Source organism: Xylona heveae (assembly GCF_001619985.1).
Source record: "Xylona heveae TC161 unplaced genomic scaffold L228scaffold_1, whole genome shotgun sequence".
NCBI classification, from domain to species: domain Eukaryota; kingdom Fungi; phylum Ascomycota; class Xylonomycetes; order Xylonales; family Xylonaceae; genus Xylona; species Xylona heveae.
Window position 1 is genome coordinate 795617 of NW_017264193.1, and position 17712 is coordinate 813328.

Genomic DNA, 17712 nt, shown 5'->3' on the forward strand with positions numbered 1-17712 from the left:
GGTAAGGTTAAACGACCAAGGCACCGCAAATAAGCAAAGAAATTTTGGATACTTACCTTTGTTAGCTGGTCATATTCTTGGTGTTCGAGCATGCATATGAGCAACAGAAAGGTCCCAAAAAAAAGTAATAACAAAGGAACCGCAAGGGATTGAGTAGACAGAGGGAGCAAAAACAATAAGGTCAAGCCGAAGGCGGGGCTCGAACCCGCGACCTTGAGGTGATCTCATTAGTGAAATAAGAGCCACACGCTCTACCGATTGAGCTACCCCGGCTTGTTGTTGAGACGGCGAATCTTAAAATGGTATATTCGCGCATAGCGACATGTGCAATTTAGCTATTGCGGTGTTGCGCTTGACGGGAAAGCCTGGGTGATTAGTGAAAACAGCCCATGTGGAAAGTGTTAGTGAGAAGCGGTTCCCGTATTCCTTCGCAAGGATCAAAGCTATAAACCATGAGCCTGCAAGAAGGATTTCGAAAATAAAATGCTCCCAGGCCCAATTTCATCGTATATGGAGGGTCCTTGAAGGAGTTTTGCAGGAAAAAAAAAAGGAGCAAAAGAAATAGACCTCAAAAGATAAGGGCTCTGCACTTTTTGTCAAGAGTGCAGTAAGGGGAACAAAAAGATGAGCCGAAGGCGGGGCTCGAACCCGCGACCTTGAGGTGATCTCATTAATGAAATAAGAGCCACACGCTCTACCGATTGAGCTACCCCGGCTTCTTGTTAGAGCAGTGCCGCTCAAAAGTGTATATGCGCGGCCGACTCTCGTAGTCCACTCCTTTCCCAAGAACTACCTTGTTGTCCAGCTGGCCAGATGGGCACTTCCAAAGGCCAACGCAGACAGATGTACTGACCCCGGCCTGGCGCACTGAGTTGCGTCTTTCCCATTATTTTCCAGAGACAGAGACAGCCGCGGTGAGGTGACTCAAGCAAGACCGGGGCCTCGAAGGGCTCGAAGGGAAGGAAAAGATGCGCTGTGATCGTAGAGAACAACAATGAGCTTTGGAGATGATGAGGGGGGAATGAAAGGGGGGCTCGATTCGCGGCGGGAACGAGGACGACGACTCGCTCCAGGGGCCCATCAAGGGGGGAAGGAGCGCGTATTAGTAATCACCCGATTTGCGGAGTTGCGAGCTGGAAGTGCTTATCGATAAGGCGCGTGGGGGCGAGGGGCCTGGGCCAGACTCGCAACCTGCAAGCGGGGAGCTCGGGCGCTGAAGGGGACCGGAATTGCGACAACTCCAGGGTAGATTTTGTAACCAGGACGACATCATCCTAACGTTGTGCTTGAGCGGGGGCCCAGTACATATAAAGCCCCGAATCCAGATAGCATTTTTGTTTTGAAAAATTACCATTAGACACCTTTCGTTATTGTAACGAGTTTCTCTTGAGGGCTTTTGTAAAAAGTTCAACTTACCTTACGACCGCTTGTAATCTTCGTCATGGCATTGGCTCCCAAGTTTGCTGGCCAGAAGCTGTCGGCTGGCGTTTCGCCCAAGGCCGTGCACACCCTTGAGCTCTGTAGGTTTAATCTCTCCCTTGTCACAATATTGCATGCGACATGAATTTTCTCGGGAAATGATATGGGATTTTTATATCATTTTGGTCCCGCTTTCCATTGGCAATGTGCTAACGGACTGTAGACTTGGATTATGTCTGCCCAGTATGTAACCGACCCTCTGAAGAAGCCACGATGTCACAATCCGAAGCGTAATATACAATCATCCCTGCAGCATCATAGCTGGGAAGCCTTTTTGCTTTTTTGGCTCAAGGCAAAAGCCTCAAGGGCAAGGTTGTAATTACAAAGATGATCGCTGACACCCATGAAAGTTCTCCAAGAAATTGTTCAACACGGTATACAACTCCGTGTTCCCATTGATTGAAAAGAAATATCCCGGCAAAGTCCAAATCATCTTCCGACAGCAAATTCAACCATGGCACCCATCCTCGACTCTGGTCCATGAAGCTGGCGTTGCAGTGCTTCATGTCTCGCCGGGCAAATTCTACCCGTTCAGCGCCGCTCTGTTCGACAAGCAGACAGAGTTTTTCGACGTAAACGTGGTCAACGAGCCTCGTAACAAGACGTACGAGCGCCTCGCCAAGGTGGCTGCATCTGTAGGCATAAACGAATCGGAAATCTATTCTGCACTGGCGGTGCCGGACAAGCCGGCCAGTGACGGCTCGTTGAACGTTGGAAATTCTGTCACCAATGATATCAAACTTCTTGTCAAGGTATGTTTTCATTCTGACGCCCCAAGCTGTTAAACTTGTTCGCTTTACTGTTGGTCCGAGGAAGAGGATGATTGATACAAGTCTAGGCCAACCGGCTTGTGGGTGTCCATGTCACTCCCACTGTCATTTTCAATGTAAGATCTCCTACGTAACTTCTCGTCGTTGCTCAAATCCTTTGCAGCCGCGAGGAAATCCTTGACTTTCTTTCTTTTTACTGACGATTGTTTAGGGCATCGTCGAGAATAGCATTTCCAGCAGTTTCACTCCGGAGCAGTGGGAGGAATGGCTCGAAAAGAATATTGTTTAAGCAGGGTACCACCGAACTTAGTCGGATGATGCGAGATTTTATCCAAAGCTTTCTCGTAGGAATTTCATTGCTGTCGAATGATTATACGAGGACATGTTTGAATGAGAAAAGGGACTCGACGTTAGCACCTTTTATCTCCGAAATTAATAATAGTCGTCTATCAATTGTATCCTATTTATCAAGCGTGTCGGGATTTTGTCGACTTTATTGCCAAAACGCCAACCGCAGATATCGAAATGTCTAACGTGAACAACTCAAAAAGAAGAATAAGTCCTGGTCGGAAAATCATTTGCGCAGGATTGCCAATTACAATAGGATCGGGCGTAGGCCGAATATCTATATTTTACAGTTCCTCATGGTTGAAGGGTCGAATCTCCCATGTGCGTGGCCGAACTGGGACCCCAATCCAGTAATCCCATAATCGGGAAAGCTCAATAACAAAGATTTCGTAGCTGCATTTAGACATGAGTAAAATCCACAAAAGGCCAAGGAGAAGCTATTAAACTTACATGGTGCCGGGAAGGGAAATCCAGCTACGAATAACCATGAGAAAGGCATCATAAATGGCCTTAGTTTCTGAGTTCCAAGCCGTAGACCAAGTGCCGTCATTGCTGTTATTGTGGGGTTTCTCGTCTGTATCGACATCGTAGTCATCATCAGCATCCACGAAGATCTCTTCGACTTGAGCGGACTCTTCGAAGAGCTTCCTCTTTTGCTCCGCGCTGAACGGAACGCCGGCGTCACGGGCCTCGACCATCTTCTGAAAATTAACGATGGCGGACATGCTGTGGGAGATACGACCGAGAGTGTTGACAAGAGCGACGAGCTCCGTCCGACGGAGCCGAGGATTGAGAGCATCGTTCGTCTCGTCAAACTCGAAGAGTACCTTGAGCGCGGTGCCATAGCCAGAAGTCTGAAGTTTCCCCCAGAGCCTACACTTGTCGCATCCCACGCAATCCATAAGTCGAGAGACATTTCGGAAGCGGTTGCGGAAATCCTCCTTGAGTCCAATCGCACTGGGATCTTGAAACATTACCGTCTCATCGAAAATCTTTGGCCCGGCGGCAATTCGGTCGACCAGGCTCAGGACCATGTATTTGGTTTGTCGATCCTGGTCCAGGTCACCGGAACAAAAGGTGTAATCCTTCAAATGGTTTCGAAGTTTACCAACTGTGCGAAGGACAAGTGCGTAGTTGAAGTAGAGGTTGGATATCCGGTCTGGGAAATTATGCAGACGCTTCTCATAGCACACGAGGTTCGGACCCCATTCTCCGGTGGTTTGGTTGAGATGTTCCCAGCACAGGTGCGTCGAAATCGAGCTGTGCATGCCACTCACAATCCGATAAAAGGCACGCTTTTCGAGACATTCGTCATCAAACTCTAGACCGTCATCGACTGTTCCCTGACTTGCCTGTTCGGTAGCTGCCTGGTGGCGTCCATGCTCCTTCATGACACTTCGAAGATCAAAGGCCGCAAGTTCAGACTTGCCGACGTCGACCGTCTTTTGACCCTTGGAGAAGCAATTTTCGCGGTAGACGGTATCCCAAACTTGCTGCGCGGATGCGCCAATGTATCCAGTGAACCTCTCCGGGTTGTCTAGTAAGCTAACATAGTCCCCATTTCCAGTGGCGCTCTCGTCCTCCGGCACGCAGTAGTCGCGCTCGTCGCACTCATCATCGTACTCGACAACGCAGCTTTCACCAACGTTTTCACCAAGCCCGCCCATCAAAGGCTTGCTTTTGTGTTCTTCTTGTTGCTTTCTCCCAGGGTGTTCTGCCTTTGGACCTTCAAGCTTGCCAAGTTCCTCCGCCCTCCATACCGGTGGAATGTCCTCTTCATTTTCCAAAGTTTGCACAGCACAAGCGATATTTCCACACATGGCTGTCTCATCCGACCAAAATGGACAGGCTCGATTGAAGAGATTGAGACGGTAGTAAGAAAAGAAGTCGGTGTTATGAGTGATTGAGGTGATCACTGGCGCTAATTCCTTGTTGATGTCGTCGAGCGCCTTGTATGATACGCAGGCATCTGATACAATCGCATTGGGCTCTAACTGTAGCAGAAGATCAATATCAGTATCAATTAGAAACTTTGAAATCGATTAGGGGGAGGCTCTAGAAATCCGGGCACGTACTGGACACCGCTCAGGGCCGGAATTCTGTAGCTGCGTGGCACGCTGCTGATTGTCCGCATGACAGGCACCTAGCAGCCCAAAGACCGCAAGATAGAATAGTTGCGATGCAGTCCGCATTTTGGTGAAGTTGTGACCAGTCTCTTTATCAGCAAGCACAAACAGGAATCCCAGGTCAGTAAATCGAACGAAGCGGGGTTTGGCCCCTTAAAGCTGGAAGTCGGATTATTGACAGCAGAACATGGACGGTTTTGCGCGTTTTGAATAAGACTGAAAATGGTTTGTAAACAAAGGAAATGAGAACACTTGGCCAGTTGTGTAAGCGGGCCGAAAGATAGTCAGGCTCTGAGCGCCGAAGCGTGGCGTGAGCACGGCCAAGTTAGAACAAGGTACCGCCGCGATTAACCAAGACAAAGCTTGCACGCTCCCGGTCGTTGGCGAGAATCAAAGTATAAACGAATAAGATGCCCTTCTTGCTGTACCGCAATGCGACCTTTGCCTCGTGTCGGTCAGAAGGCGTCTGCTGGGGCAGAATTGAGCTCAGAAAGCACGAGGTGTCCTTATTTTCGGACGCAGGCGGCGGAACCTGGTCGCTGATCCAGCTTGGGTTGGCTTTCAAGGCCCAGGCCACGCCCATAAACCTGTTAGCGAGACCAAATGCGGAAGCGGAAGCGGAAAGGCGGAGACGGAAGTGGCAACGGTCGGATTATTTTGGGACACCCTCTCTCCCTTCTAAGTTACTCCGATACTTACGAAACGGCTTCCATGGGCTCGGGAACTTTTCAACGTGGCTTGGCCGAAGCAAGGCACAGCCGGTACGAAGAAACCTCACTGATCGTCTTGCGTCTAGCTACTAAGCTTAACTCATCGGAGGTTCAAACCTAAAGAAACCATTTCATCACAAAGGTCATCCAAGTCGCTGAAGTTGTACAGTTAAGGATAATCAATTACAGCCTATCGATGATAGGCTCGAAAACCTGGTAAGAAGATCATCGCGCGTGCATGTGTTGCTATAGAAAGTCGTGCATTTCCCAGTGTCGCCAGAGAACCAATCTATCCGATAAAAAGCCCATCCCTCCGTACCATTACCAGAATCTGAAAGAAAAGAAACAGGGGAAAGAAGAACTAAACAAAGTGGAAACAGGGAAAGAGCCTGTTAAAAGCACACCCCGGCTATAGTAGACAGAGCGTGAAGAATATACTGCAACAGCCTTCAACAAAGCTGTTCCGTGAATATAGATATACCAGGTGAATCAATTATTCTCTGGGCTTTCTTCGCAAACTGCCGAGCCTGCGCTTTAGACCATCGCTGACTCTCCGTCCTGTTGAGTTGCGACGTTGAATATCACCGTCAAGATCATTGGTCCCAGAGTAACGGCCACTGGTACCGGCAGACTGGGGACCACCAGAGCTATGCGGTCGCGCTGCCATCTCAATTCCGGGCTCGTCGGTGCCCAACAACTTTCGATGACTTTTATGCTCCTTTAGCGCCTTCTCAATCGAGTATGATGGCTCTCCTTTGCCCTTGAGATCTTCCGGGAGGTACTCCTGAACTCGGGTCAACTCGACGTGCAAATCATGTGGGATTCAAATTTACTTACCACACCCGGCCATCTCTTGTAGTTGCCTCCATTTTCAATCATCATGTTGGTCCCCTCTTCGTAATCGTATCTGTGGCCGAGAGTGTCCACCATGCCTGGGGGCGTCAGCGCCACACCGTCCAAAGGCCGGTGTCTCTCAAGGCTGTCTTGGAGTTTCTCGGGCGGAGTAGCTTTGATTGCTTCCTGGTTACTACGCGCAACTGCTTCCAAGGGACTGTTGGTGAAAGAGGTGTTTCGTGCCAACAATGTTGCGTCATAAGGGCCGCCGTGATGATAAGCGCCACCAATCGTATCAAGGCTGTCAACAGTATCAGGCCCAGGAATATGTCTCTTCTGTAAATGAGGCGCTCGATGGGCAAGTTTGTTCTCTCTCTTGAGCATGTCCAACGGGTGGTGGGTCTGATCTCCAGGAAAGCGCGAGGTCAGAGAGCTGCCACGGCGTCGACCCGCCGTTGAGGTGTGAGTGTGAGGGCCTGGCTGCTCCACGCTTCGACGATGCGCTTTACCGCCATCATATCCTGCGGGTGGTGCTGGACGCTGGACTGCGTCGTAAGACGGAGGCGTGCGGTGCTTGCGAGGACTCGCCGAGGTAGGTGGAGAGGGATAGGGTCCTCTGTCGTTGTCGGCCACGTTCGTCACTTGCACAGAAGTGCCGTCCATTTTCCGGGAGGGTCTTGGGGGTGAAGGGACAGAGTTGGCAGCGGCAACGTGATGAACGCCAGGTCCCGTCTCGGCGCTGGGCTCCGGAGCCAAAAGCGGGTCGAACAAATATTTGGAAGCCTGATTCAAACCTTCCATGTTAGTCAATTTATGGGGAGGGAAAGTGTACGAAGGGAAGGTCGCAGATGAGGCTAGAAGCGCTTACCCAGTGCTTGTCCTGCGTCTCCATAATGATCAATTACAACTTAATATGTTGCGTTGAAAAATGAATCGCTGCGCTAATTTCCGATCAATTGCGGTGGTGCATTAATATAAAATCGTCACGGCAAGAATAAATTTACAAGAACGAGACTGAGGCGGGCAGCTTTTAAGAAACAGGCGTCAGCCATGGGAAATGAGAGATACGACCGTATAAATTGAAATCCACAAGTATGGCATGGTGCACTACTGGGGGTTGGGACCTTTCCTGATAGCATCATCCGGAAAAGTATGCCATGGCGCAAGCCCCGGATGCGATGTGCACTGTATACGTCAGCCCCCTCGGGTGAGGCCCACCCAGACGAGTACAAGTAACAAGCCGTGCCGTCTTGTTCCTAATAATGTGCTCTAGGAGAACTCTGGGGTATACCGATAATTGCTGCACTCCGTATACTTCTGATAGTACCCAAAGGTGCTGCCTGGCAGTTAGCGCCCTCAGCGTTCTCGCATAACGTCTCATCATCATGCCTCCCCTCGTTCCGACTATCATCTTTTAACCTATATCGTCCGGTTAAGCCGTTCCTGGTCGTCTGGCTAGAGCGAGGCTACCGGCGTATTTAGCACTGGAACCCACTCATCCATGCCAGGTACCATGCTACCTACACATGAATCGACTTACGTCGTCACGAACCTCATGCTGGTGATGATTTTCAAAAGGATGTGAAGTCTAGGGCCAATTCATAATGGCGCTCTCTTGAGAAATCATGGACAGTTTAACCTGTGTCGCACGTTTCAAATCTAGTAATAGATTCTAAGCTGAAGATCAAAGTAATTCTAAATTTGCACCGCAACATTGCACATAACTTTTAAGTGGAGAACGAGGGACCAACGTCATTTCCGCAATTATCAAATCTCTTTCTGACCCCAACAACCCTTCACTACGGTAGCTAGGTAGATACGTAGCGATTCCTCCCGCAGAACCATAAAATACCTTACGTAGGAGCATACTCCGTCATCCTGCAGATTTTAAATGGAGCATACTGTCTGTCATTTATCCCTCTCTACTTGACGAAGGTATGTCCTGCATGTGCTTGTAGTTGTGCAGCCTTGCTGGAGTAGACTCCCTCTCTCCGACCAAGCAAAGAAACCGGTTGGTCACAGCAAACGGGGAAGAAACTCGAAAGGAAAGTCGTATCTCGACCTTCAATTCTAAAATCGGATGACATTTTGGGTTCAGCATGACCGCGTCCTCGCAACAAAAACACTTTCAAAGCCTTTGCGCTCATTGCTAAATCACTAGTATTTTGACTACGCTGCTCGCTACCAGCAGTTTGATATGTTGTCGAGCGCTTTTCTCGCTCAGCTGTAAGCTTTCTCGCGCGCGCGGGCGTCACGATCCAGGAACCGGACCGATCGCCAGAACTGCTCGACTAGATTTACGCTGCGAAGGCGTCCCTTTCCATATTTCACAGCTCTCGACGGCAATGGCTCTAGTAGATTACTCTGACTCGGAGCCATCTGACGATGCCTCGTCTTCTCCAAACTCTCGGCACACGACCACACTTAAGAGAAAACGCAGTGATCATTCTGCTGAGCCGGACCGCTCAGCAATAGGGCCCAAGCTACCCCCTTTACCAGCCGAATTTCATGACCTTTACGCGTCGACATCCAGAGTCAGTACACAAGATGATCCCAGCTTGCATGGTGGTCGAAAGCGTGTGATCCCTCATGTGGAGGGAAATTGGCCTACTCATATCTATTTAGAGTGTAAGTGCTGTTACTCTTTGTCGATCGCCAGTCATACAGGCTATAGTCCGAATAGACGAAAGCAAAATAATTCCTTCCGCAAAACAGACTGACAATAGATGAGGGCATCCCACATATTCAGAATTCGAGCAGCTTTCTTTGCTCTTGAAACTAGTGCAAAACAAGGCATCTGCGACCGGAAGGAGCATTCGAAGTCTTCTCTTGAGCGATCTAGGTGCTCCGCTACCGCTTCACATAAGTCTCTCTCGCCCGGTTGTTCTCATCACTGAACATCGTCATTCTTTCGTCGAGAAATTGGCCAAAGATATCGCCTCATCTGGCACCCGCCCGTAAGTATGATGGTGAGCTTCAACAAAAGTGGAGCTGATTGACCTCTGTAGGTTTGACGTCGAGTTCACAGCTCTAGACTGGGTGGCTAATTACGAAAACACTCGATGGTTCCTTGTTTTAAGGCTCACTAGACCTTCTAACAATGGGCTGAATCGCTTGATTCACATCACAAACAAAACGCTGGCTTCATTTGGCCAGCCCCCTCTCTATTCTGAGTCAAAGCAAACGTCAAGATTAGAAGTAACACGAGCTTCTGGGCCGGGGCGCGCCCAACGCGCAGATCGAGGACGAAGAAAAGTTCCAATTACAACAGAACCCAAACCAAACGAAGTAGATTTTTCAACACATTTTCATATTAGCCTTGGTTGGACTTTAGAAGCACCATCCCCGGAGATGATCGAGCAACTTTGCGCAAAAGACATAACTGCGGTACTCGACGAATGGCGGGGAAAGGTGAAGGTCAAATTCGACGTGGTGAAAGCAAAGATTGGCAACACCGTCACCGCCATTAACCTGCCAACCAAGGCAGGAGAGAGCGGCGGACTAATTGGATATTAAATCAAGCAAATACAGCTCATCTGCGTTTCGTCACAGCCCCGTGGCTAGGCAGAGAACGGTGGAGTTTTTTGCCAGTTGGGAGAATTTCTTCGATATAATCAGATATTTACAAGACGAAGAGCAATTGGAGTCTCGTAAAGCTAATATGAGCCGTACCTTCGATCCCTCTTGTTACGCCAATGAGATTCTAGAAGCCGAAATAAACGAAGCTCGGAATGTAAAAGACTCGAGAAGAAGGTAAAGTGAATTACTGATCGTGAACGGGTGGTTGATAGTTGATTGGTCGCCTGGAACGTTGTCAATAATATGTCCAGATGTGGAAGAGAGCGGACGTACTTGAACAAGAGAATGTGTGGTTCGGGTTCGTGAACTTCGTAGTGTTCCCACCCTAGGCTCTGGCAGAGGATATTAGCAGAAGCAATAGGAATCCGGAAAGAGCGGACCTACTTGAGTGATGCCAATGCCTCTCCACTCCTCTTCCCAAAGCAATTTCAGCGTGCCCGTGGAAGGATCGAAGTAGTCCTTGGGAATAATTTTGAGCATCTGCTTCGGTAACTGCACATGGCGGTATTCATTTTCATCGTCCGAATATCTGTGAGCAGTTTAGCGAATCGTGAGGCCGGAGATGGATCGCAAATGGAGGGTCCTAGAAAGCGCGAACGACCGGTCGTACCTGGCGGAATAGTGAATGTGTTCGAGGAACTCCTCAAGCCGCTCTCTCTCTGCTTCGGTGAGTAGTCTTGGCTTCTTGTTTCGTCTGCTGTACATGTCGGCCATGGCGACTGGAGTATGAGCCTTGCGGTTGAGTTGTTTGCTAAAGTTGAGGCGCCCAGTGGGTGGCACGAGCTAGGAAGTGAGCCTCGCGTTTGCTCGCGAGAAATGAATAGGCAAGGCGAGAGGGGTGAATGGGACTTGGAAGAATTTGACGAGAAAACAAGCAGCGGTGGCGGTAAGGTGAGTCTTCACAGTCGCTCGGTGGGGTCTTTTGGATTTGATCAAAAAGCGCGATCCTTGGCCTCTTGATTTTAAGGTACGTAGGAAGTGCCGCGCTGCAACTTCTGCACGAGCCGCGCGCTGCAGGCCCGCTGGTGGCCGGTAAGGTGGGGCAGACAGGGGAAGAGTAACGGTCGGGGTAGCCTATGTTTATGCTATGAGATCTACTGGCGGGAAGCAGTATCGAGCAGTGACGCAGAAACTCCGAGATTGAGACAGATAAATGCAAAGCACAGCGAAAAGATTGATCAAAATACTCGAAATTTATACAGAAACCGTAGGGAATGAGGGATAGCACATCGCCGAGGGTTGTTTATCTCGAGCCACAATACAATTCCTATTAGGGCAAAGAGACTTTTCCCACGCCAGAACATCACGTGCATGCTTCCAAATCGAGCGTCTCAGTGCGGACACGGAGTAGATCACACATTGTTTGAAAAAGTTCAAGGGCAGTGAAGGATGGCTCGTGAAGGGTTATGATGATTGCACTGGTTGTAGATTTAGCGTCACTTGTACAGAGGTAGAAGCTTTCTGATCAGGGTCCTCGGTCCTTTCGCGTCAGCTTTTCCATATGGGCTTTCCATTGTTATGCTGGTACTTCTATCTCATGCTATAGGTCGCGTGTCTAGAAGGTACTGTACCCGATTCGGGCGAGCAGCTGGGGCGTGGTGGTGCAAGTGGTGCATCCGGTCTGCTGAGCGCAAAGGTACAAGTGTAAAGTATACACAGCTTTGCTGATCACCTCGCCCGCCATCAGTTCCCAAGGTCCCCTAACGCTTCCTCGAAGAAACGCGGCCAAATACCCAACACAACGCGGACTTTCTGCGCACGAATTGTTCTTACATTGCGAATTCTGGGATTTTTAGGAGTAGGCTTCTCATCTGTTGCCCCGTCCTTTGCGACTATTCCGATCGTCTCCTCGCCCCTTCAAAAGCTTCGAAGTGCGTAGTTCGAGGGGGCACAGCATCAATTTTGGCTTGGATCCGACAAAAATGGATGATCGAGCATCGAAGCGAAGAAAATTGCCGGTAAGTCTCGAGTTTGACGATACGCTTGAAAGTTGTTGCTTGAGATGTTGTGAGGCGCGACCGAGTGATGGATTGAAGATGGCGAACGAGGAGCTCAGGGTAGTGACTACAGTCGCGACGGGCTTCGCTACTGTCCACGAGGCATCGAGCTATGATGCGCTCCGAGCCCTGCAGCTGCTACTTGCGCCTGGATTCATCGCCGTTTGCGCGAGTATTTGCAGCCAAAGAGCACATTACTTTGTCATACCAGACATCACCAGACTGACCTCTTATTCGCGATCAGACCGCCGATGCCCCGAGTATAGAAGCTTCGACAGCAGGTGAAGTCGGCACCGGCTTCTTGGAACAGCTTAAGCAAGCTGTCGATAAACGGTAAGTCGTCATGCCTCTGTGCTTGCACTCAGCTTGCCCGACCTATCGCGAAACTTGTCGAACCCTTCCATACCTGGTACTGATGCTCCATTTGTAGAGGACGGAACATTGCAACAAACTTTCTCGAATTGCCGGAAAAGGTAGATAACTGCCTCTCAGTCTTACTTTGCGTAATTCTTGAGCGTCGATACTTATTGTTTTGCGTACTCGCAGAAACTATTTCCGGACTACTATAAAGAAATAACTACCCCGATCGCCATAGATATAATAGAGGTATGAATATTCCGATGTTTCATTAGCTGGCAAAGTTGTTGCAAGCAACAACTCTGGAAGTCTCTGATCCATATCCTGTAACACGACGGTCTTATTCCGTCTAAGCACCCCACACGGGAGTTTGCACAATTTACAGTGTCATTCTTCACTAACGTCGCGAAATTTCAGGCGAAACTGGCAAGGAAGAAATACCCCGACATATCTGCTTTCGAATCAGATGTAAAGCTTATGGTCGCAAACGCAAAATCGTATAATGAGACCAATTCAGAAATTTTTAACGATGCGGAGCGCATTCGGAAAATGCTTTCCAGCTACCTGGGCAAAGGTGTTGGACGCTTTCCAAAGGCGCCTGAGACGATAACCTCCGAGACTGCACTGGCTGATGCGGAAGGCGAAGAAAATCCAGCAGCTGCTGGTGAAGAATTTGAGCCTGAATCAGCGGAAAGCCGGAAAAGGAAGAGGTCACGAGCTGAGCGCCCAGTGTCTCCAACTCCCGTCAATGGTCTCCAGGTCGATGGGAAAGACGGAGAAAAATATGAAGGAACTTCTTTTCAGCAAGCGCAAGAAATGATCATTACTGAATTGATTGATTTAAAGGATAAAGGGTAAGTCGTTCTTTTGAAATCCTGCTAGCACCGACTACTAAGAATCTGTTCGATGTAGTGGTGAAGAAGTGTCTTATCCGTTTCATAACCTGCCACCACGAGCGCTCAAGGACTATTACGCTCTAATTAAGAAACCAGTTTCTTTAAATGGCATAATGAAACGCGTAAAAGGAGTCCGCGGCAAAAAGGACATAACTGGCGTTACAGAATTCAAGACGTGGCACGCATTTGAGGATGAAGTTAGCTTTCTCTGGCGGAACGCGCGTGAATATAATGAAGACGGAAGTGAAATTTCCAATCTTGCTGGCGAACTCGAGGTATGCGAGCTTCTTCACGAGCGTTTTTAGATGAAACGCTGACCAATTTTTAGAAATATTTCAAAGACCGAATCACGGAGGCAAAAAGAGTTGTATCCGAACCTGGACCGCGACTGAAGCTCAATATGCCTGCGCCTAAATCTCCAGAACCGTCGCGGCCTCGAGTTAAGCTTCATATCGGCGCTCCGAAGGCCAGCCCCGCGCCATCATCCATTTCCAGGGAAACTCCTGCACGGAAAGAATCAGTACCAGCGGAGGCTGTGCCAGATGCTGGATCGCCCGGAAAGGAAGAGAATCAATCGCAGCCATCGACCCACCCACGCACATCTCCCGCAAGGGACCAGACCACGCCGCAACCCAGTGCAAAAGATACCACGGGTGTATCCCGGTCTGGATCGGTCTCCACAGGCATCTCTGCGGTGGGGAAGGCCTCACAAGGCGATACACAAAAGGCTGTCACAACTGCTTCGCCTGCGCCTTCGGCAGCTGCAGTAAAGAGCGAGCCGCAAGCTGGACGGTCTCCGAGCCTTGGGGCGATACGAGTCTCCAGTACAGGCCCTGAGAAGGCGTCAGAGATGAGGAGGGAGAGTCATGAATCCATCAAAGCTACGCAAAGTCCCAGGCTTGACAGCTCTAGCATGCCGCCTCCTTCTGGATCAACTCCTCGCCTTGCCGATGGCAGTCCAAATCCGCCGCAGTCCCAAGCGCCTCCCGTGCATATACCTCCCCCACCACCTCCGGCGCCGCCCTCTGGAATGTCGATGCTAAGGCCACCTGGCAAAGGTAAGTCTACACGATAAAATTTGAGATGGTTCTTGAGATTAACAACAGACTAGACGCCTCAGATGCACTTATTTCCAACCTGAGTATATCCACTCATCCTGGGCTTAGATTGCCTCGCCCCTTTCAATTAAACATTCCACCATCAGACAGCCTGTCTCAGCAGTCAATCACCATCAACTTAGCACCAATGCATTATATGCTCCAAATCGCACCAATAATTGCGCCCAGTTTGAACACTCGGCCCAGCAAGGTCTTTGTCACGGTAAATTATCAAAGATTGAATCCTGTACCACACGCCTCAGGTACGACCGACACAAAACGTCCTTGGTATGAAGCAAAGTTGGTACCCGGAATAAATAGGATTGAAGTGGAGATCATCGCCGGACCTACCAGAGGTATACCCAAGCCGAGTACGGCTCAAGATATCGAATTGGAGAAGATTACGGTGTTCGCCAATTTGATGAAGGCATGAAGCCATTGTCTTTTTTGATAGCGCAAACACTGCATGTTGGAGTTGAAATGATTTCAAAAATTTTCTCTCACGTTTATTTTCCCTTTTAATTGTCTGGTGTTCAACTGGAGCCATGCGGTTCACGTGGAAATAAAAGGCGTCAAGAGGAATGGTCCGTCACGTGAGCGGAGATATATCTGACCGATAAGGAGGTAGATGGTGTACGAAATATTTGGTCGAGATGGCTTGTCAAACCTACTTTTGACATAGTTTCAAGATTTGATGGATCGACTTGTACACTAATTGGCCACGGCGAAACGCTGATAGATACCAATTTAACTTTTGCTTGTTGTTGCCACCTTTTAACCTAGTACCTTCATCCTTTTCTTCGCCAACAAACAAATTTTGTGCGCTATCTTTTTCTACCGAGTCGAATTTGCAGTAGTCTGATTATGTAATAGTGCCGCGCACTGTACACCAGTGCTTTTTGGGAATAGACTCACCGAAACGATAAGTCCATTCTGGAGAAAAAATCCAACAAGACCCTCTCCTTCGTTCACCGACTTAAAAAGGCCATTCCTTCAGTTTCAGACAACGTCAATTTCAGATTCAAAGTCTAAACAAAATGGCTGACGAGGTTTACGAGGGCGCGATCGGTATCGATCTTGGTATGTTCTCCTCCATACTCATTGAAAAATTTTCTTTGTGCCCATTGAATGCTGACCATTTGCAGGTACCACCTACTCTTGCGTTGCCAACTATGAGGGCACCAACGTTGAGATCAGTATGTAAAACTTCTTGAAGTGTCTTACTGCGTCCAGTGTTGCGCAGACTGACCGTTTCCAGTCGCCAACGAGCAGGGTAGCTTCACCACTCCCTCGTTCGTCTCCTTCACCGAGCAGGAGCGTTTGATCGGTGAGGCCGCCAAGAACCAGGCTGCCATGAACCCTCAGAACACCGTCTTCGATGTCAAGTAAGAAGCAATTTGTGAGATTGAGATGTTTATGGAACTCGTACTGATCAAGTTCAGGCGTCTCATCGGTCGGAGATTTGACGACCCCACCGTCAAGAAGGACATCGAGTCCTGGCCTTTCAAGGTTGTCGACCAGGGCGGTAGCCCCGTTGTCCAGGTCGAGTACCTTGGCGAGACCAAGACCTTCACTCCTCAGGAGATCTCTTCCATGGTTCTCATGAAGGTAATGACCTCTTTGTTAGAAACTTTTTCAGGATAGGATGAATACTGACTTTCGGCCCAGATGAAAGAGGTTGCTGAGACCAAGCTCGGCAAGAAGGTCTCCAAGGCTGTCGTTACCGTCCCCGCCTACTTCAACGACAACCAGCGTCAGGCCACCAAGGATGCTGGTGCCATTGCCGGCCTTAACGTGCTCCGTATCATCAACGAGCCTACTGCTGCTGCCATTGCCTACGGTCTTGGCTCCGGCAAGACTGAGAAGGAGCGCAATGTCCTCATCTACGATCTTGGTGGTGGTACCTTCGATGTCTCTCTTTTGAACATCCAGGGTGGTGTTTTCACCGTCAAGGCCACTGCTGGTGACACTCACTTGGGTGGTCAGGACTTCGATACCAACCTCCTTGAGCACTTCAAGAAGGAATTCCAGCGTAAGACCAAGAAGGATCTTTCTGGTGACCCCCGTGCTCTCCGCCGTCTCCGGACTGCTTGCGAGCGTGCCAAGCGTACTCTTTCCAACGCTACCCAGACCACCGTTGAGATCGACTCTCTTTTCGATGGCGAGGACTTCAACTCTCAGATCACTCGTGCTCGTTTCGAGGACCTGAACGCCAAGGCTTTCAACGGCACCATCGACCCTGTCCAGCAGGTGCTCAAGGACGCCAACATTGAGAAGAGCAAGGTCGAGGAGATTGTCCTTGTTGGTGGCTCCACTCGTATTCCCCGTATCCAGAAGCTCCTCAGCGACTTCTTCGACGGCAAGAAGCTCGAGAAGGTTTGTTGGCACATATATTTTTCTTGTCATTAGCATAATCTAACAGCAATACAGAGCATCAACCCCGATGAGGCCGTCGCCTACGGTGCTGCCGTCCAGGCTGGTATCCTCTCTGGCAAGGCCACCTCTGCTGAGACCTCTGACCTCCTCCTTCTCGACGTTGTTCCCCTCTCCCTTGGTGTTGCCATGGAGGGTAACATCTTCGCTCCTGTCGTCCCCCGTGGCCAGACCGTCCCTACCATGAAGAAGCGGACCTTCACCACTGTCGCCGACAACCAGCAGACCGTTCAGTTCCCCGTCTTCCAGGGTGAGCGTGTCAACTGTGAGGACAACACCTCTCTCGGAGAGTTCACTCTCGCCCCCATCCCCCCCATGCGCGCCGGTGAGGCTGTCCTTGAGGTCGTCTTCGAGGTCGACGTCAACGGTATCCTCAAGGTCACTGCTACCGAGAAGACCTCTGGCCGTACCGCCAACATTACCATCTCCAACGCTGTTGGAAAGCTCTCGTCCTCTGACATTGACAACATGATCAACGGTAAGCTTCACCCTAATTTCAATTTCATCGGATGGAACTAATTTCCTTCAAAGATGCCGCCAAGTTCAAGAGCAGCGACGAGGCCTTCAGCAAGCGCTTCGAGTCTCGCCAGCAGCTCGAGGCTTACATCTCCCGCGTTGAGGAGCTCGTCTCTGACCCCACCTTGTCCATCAAGCTCAAGCGTGGCAGCAAGGACAGAATCGAGTCTGCTCTCAGCGACGCCATGGCTCAGCTCGAGGTTGAGGATGCCAACTCTGACGACCTCAAGAAGAAGGAGCTTGCTCTCAAGCGTGTTGTCACCAAGGCCATGTCCTCCCGCTAAATCAATCATTAGAGGAGTTCGAGTGGATGATACAATAGGAGGCGCAATGACTTATGACTGATTTCTGTCAACCTCCGTAGATCGTTACTTTTCAGTACAAAAGCTGATGTTGGTTTTTTTCTTCAATCTTGCATTTCTTTTCCATAAGGGAAGGTCTTTTTCTTCAGGGCATATGAGCTTTCTGTAGACCTAAAACGAGATTCAATATGTCTGGAACATAATGGGCGATTTTATGGCAAAACTTGGGCATGATTTTCGTAGATATCTTCCACGACCTTGTTCATGT

The 17712-nt window shown here is 49.6% G+C and overlaps 7 protein-coding genes and 2 non-coding genes across 9 annotated transcripts; 4 read left to right on the forward strand and 5 right to left on the reverse strand.

Annotated features, from left to right (window-relative positions):
* Window positions 1–184: 184 nt before the first annotated feature.
* L228DRAFT_t18 lies at window positions 185–273 on the reverse strand. The gene has a single exon. It is a non-coding gene; the product is annotated as a tRNA-Lys (tRNA).
* Window positions 274–627: 354 nt separating this feature from the next.
* Window positions 628–716, reverse strand: L228DRAFT_t17. Its single transcript has one exon. It is a non-coding gene; the product is annotated as a tRNA-Lys (tRNA).
* A 551-nt stretch (window positions 717–1267) lies between these two features.
* Window positions 1268–2887, forward strand: L228DRAFT_242539 (hypothetical protein). Its single transcript, XM_018331459.1, has 5 exons — window positions 1268–1520; window positions 1643–1662; window positions 1830–2231; window positions 2318–2365; window positions 2461–2887. Exons 1-5 carry the CDS (start codon window positions 1442–1444, stop codon window positions 2536–2538), a joined length of 627 nt encoding a protein of 208 aa, XP_018191680.1. The 5' UTR covers window positions 1268–1441; the 3' UTR covers window positions 2539–2887.
* On the reverse strand, window positions 2832–4961 carry L228DRAFT_5900 (endoplasmic oxidoreductin). The gene is made up of 3 exons (XM_018336738.1): window positions 4673–4961; window positions 3048–4591; window positions 2832–2990 (listed from the first exon to the last, which is right to left on the reverse strand). The coding sequence occupies exons 1-3, from the start codon at window positions 4787–4789 to the stop codon at window positions 2882–2884; spliced, it is 1770 nt and encodes a 589-aa protein (XP_018191681.1). The 5' UTR covers window positions 4790–4961; the 3' UTR covers window positions 2832–2881.
* A 965-nt stretch (window positions 4962–5926) lies between these two features.
* L228DRAFT_264553 (hypothetical protein) lies at window positions 5927–7159 on the reverse strand (the record flags this gene model as incomplete). The annotated part of the gene is made up of 3 exons (XM_018334594.1): window positions 5927–6217; window positions 6271–7050; window positions 7136–7159. 3 exons carry the CDS (start codon window positions 7157–7159, stop codon window positions 5927–5929), a joined length of 1095 nt encoding a protein of 364 aa, XP_018191682.1.
* Window positions 7160–8160: 1001 nt separating this feature from the next.
* On the forward strand, window positions 8161–9979 carry L228DRAFT_257616 (hypothetical protein). The gene is made up of 3 exons (XM_018334003.1): window positions 8161–8895; window positions 8999–9224; window positions 9276–9979. The coding sequence occupies exons 1-3, from the start codon at window positions 8613–8615 to the stop codon at window positions 9781–9783; spliced, it is 1017 nt and encodes a 338-aa protein (XP_018191683.1). The 5' UTR covers window positions 8161–8612; the 3' UTR covers window positions 9784–9979.
* Window positions 9763–10832, reverse strand: L228DRAFT_242544 (cyclin-dependent kinase regulatory subunit). Its single transcript, XM_018331460.1, has 5 exons — window positions 10457–10832; window positions 10231–10375; window positions 10120–10178; window positions 9940–10070; window positions 9763–9870 (listed from the first exon to the last, which is right to left on the reverse strand). Exons 1-4 carry the CDS (start codon window positions 10558–10560, stop codon window positions 10031–10033), a joined length of 348 nt encoding a protein of 115 aa, XP_018191684.1. The 5' UTR covers window positions 10561–10832; the 3' UTR covers window positions 9763–9870; window positions 9940–10030.
* Window positions 10833–11535: 703 nt separating this feature from the next.
* On the forward strand, window positions 11536–15019 carry L228DRAFT_242547 (Bromodomain-domain-containing protein). Its single transcript, XM_018331461.1, has 8 exons — window positions 11536–11804; window positions 12088–12176; window positions 12274–12316; window positions 12390–12449; window positions 12618–13054; window positions 13113–13371; window positions 13425–14154; window positions 14208–15019. The coding sequence occupies exons 1-8, from the start codon at window positions 11769–11771 to the stop codon at window positions 14624–14626; spliced, it is 2073 nt and encodes a 690-aa protein (XP_018191685.1). The 5' UTR covers window positions 11536–11768; the 3' UTR covers window positions 14627–15019.
* Window positions 15020–15132: 113 nt separating this feature from the next.
* L228DRAFT_216251 (heat shock protein SSB1) lies at window positions 15133–17702 on the forward strand. The gene is made up of 7 exons (XM_018330110.1): window positions 15133–15273; window positions 15339–15389; window positions 15452–15578; window positions 15636–15801; window positions 15862–16569; window positions 16624–17104; window positions 17158–17702. Exons 1-7 carry the CDS (start codon window positions 15231–15233, stop codon window positions 17424–17426), a joined length of 1845 nt encoding a protein of 614 aa, XP_018191686.1. The 5' UTR covers window positions 15133–15230; the 3' UTR covers window positions 17427–17702.
* Window positions 17703–17712: the final 10 nt, after the last annotated feature.

What these genes read in the sequence shown, in the direction of transcription:
- L228DRAFT_257616 (XM_018334003.1), top strand. Translation starts at nt 8,613, where the DNA reads ATGGCTCTAGTAGATTACTCTGACTCGGAGCCATCTGACGATGCCTCG. An exon ending in TACTCATATCTATTTAGAGT is followed by an intron (nt 8,896 to 8,998) that starts GTAAGTGCTGTT and finishes ACAATAGATGAG; the next exon opens with GGCATCCCACATATTCAGAA. An exon ending in GCCTCATCTGGCACCCGCCC is followed by an intron (nt 9,225 to 9,275) that starts GTAAGTATGATG and finishes TGACCTCTGTAG; the next exon opens with GTTTGACGTCGAGTTCACAG.
- L228DRAFT_242544 (XM_018331460.1), bottom strand. Translation starts at nt 10,560, where the DNA reads ATGGCCGACATGTACAGCAGACGAAACAAGAAGCCAAGACTACTCACC. An exon ending in CACATTCACTATTCCGCCAG is followed by an intron (nt 10,376 to 10,456) that starts GTACGACCGGTC and finishes AACTGCTCACAG; the next exon opens with ATATTCGGACGATGAAAATG. An exon ending in CCACACATTCTCTTGTTCAA is followed by an intron (nt 10,071 to 10,119) that starts GTACGTCCGCTC and finishes ACAACGTTCCAG; the next exon opens with GCGACCAATCAACTATCAAC.
- L228DRAFT_242539 (XM_018331459.1), top strand. Translation starts at nt 1,442, where the DNA reads ATGGCATTGGCTCCCAAGTTTGCTGGCCAGAAGCTGTCGGCTGGCGTT. An exon ending in CGTGCACACCCTTGAGCTCT is followed by an intron (nt 1,521 to 1,642) that starts GTAGGTTTAATC and finishes AACGGACTGTAG; the next exon opens with ACTTGGATTATGTCTGCCCA. An exon ending in ACTTGGATTATGTCTGCCCA is followed by an intron (nt 1,663 to 1,829) that starts GTATGTAACCGA and finishes CACCCATGAAAG; the next exon opens with TTCTCCAAGAAATTGTTCAA.
- L228DRAFT_242547 (XM_018331461.1), top strand. Translation starts at nt 11,769, where the DNA reads ATGGATGATCGAGCATCGAAGCGAAGAAAATTGCCG. An exon ending in TCGCCATAGATATAATAGAG is followed by an intron (nt 12,450 to 12,617) that starts GTATGAATATTC and finishes GCGAAATTTCAG; the next exon opens with GCGAAACTGGCAAGGAAGAA. An exon ending in ATTGATTTAAAGGATAAAGG is followed by an intron (nt 13,055 to 13,112) that starts GTAAGTCGTTCT and finishes TGTTCGATGTAG; the next exon opens with TGGTGAAGAAGTGTCTTATC.
- L228DRAFT_5900 (XM_018336738.1), bottom strand. Translation starts at nt 4,789, where the DNA reads ATGCGGACTGCATCGCAACTATTCTATCTTGCGGTCTTTGGGCTGCTA. An exon ending in CCGGCCCTGAGCGGTGTCCA is followed by an intron (nt 4,592 to 4,672) that starts GTACGTGCCCGG and finishes CTTCTGCTACAG; the next exon opens with TTAGAGCCCAATGCGATTGT. An exon ending in ATTTCCCTTCCCGGCACCAT is followed by an intron (nt 2,991 to 3,047) that starts GTAAGTTTAATA and finishes GTCTAAATGCAG; the next exon opens with CTACGAAATCTTTGTTATTG.
- L228DRAFT_216251 (XM_018330110.1), top strand. Translation starts at nt 15,231, where the DNA reads ATGGCTGACGAGGTTTACGAGGGCGCGATCGGTATCGATCTTG. An exon ending in GGGCACCAACGTTGAGATCA is followed by an intron (nt 15,390 to 15,451) that starts GTATGTAAAACT and finishes GACCGTTTCCAG; the next exon opens with TCGCCAACGAGCAGGGTAGC. An exon ending in CATTGACAACATGATCAACG is followed by an intron (nt 17,105 to 17,157) that starts GTAAGCTTCACC and finishes TTTCCTTCAAAG; the next exon opens with ATGCCGCCAAGTTCAAGAGC.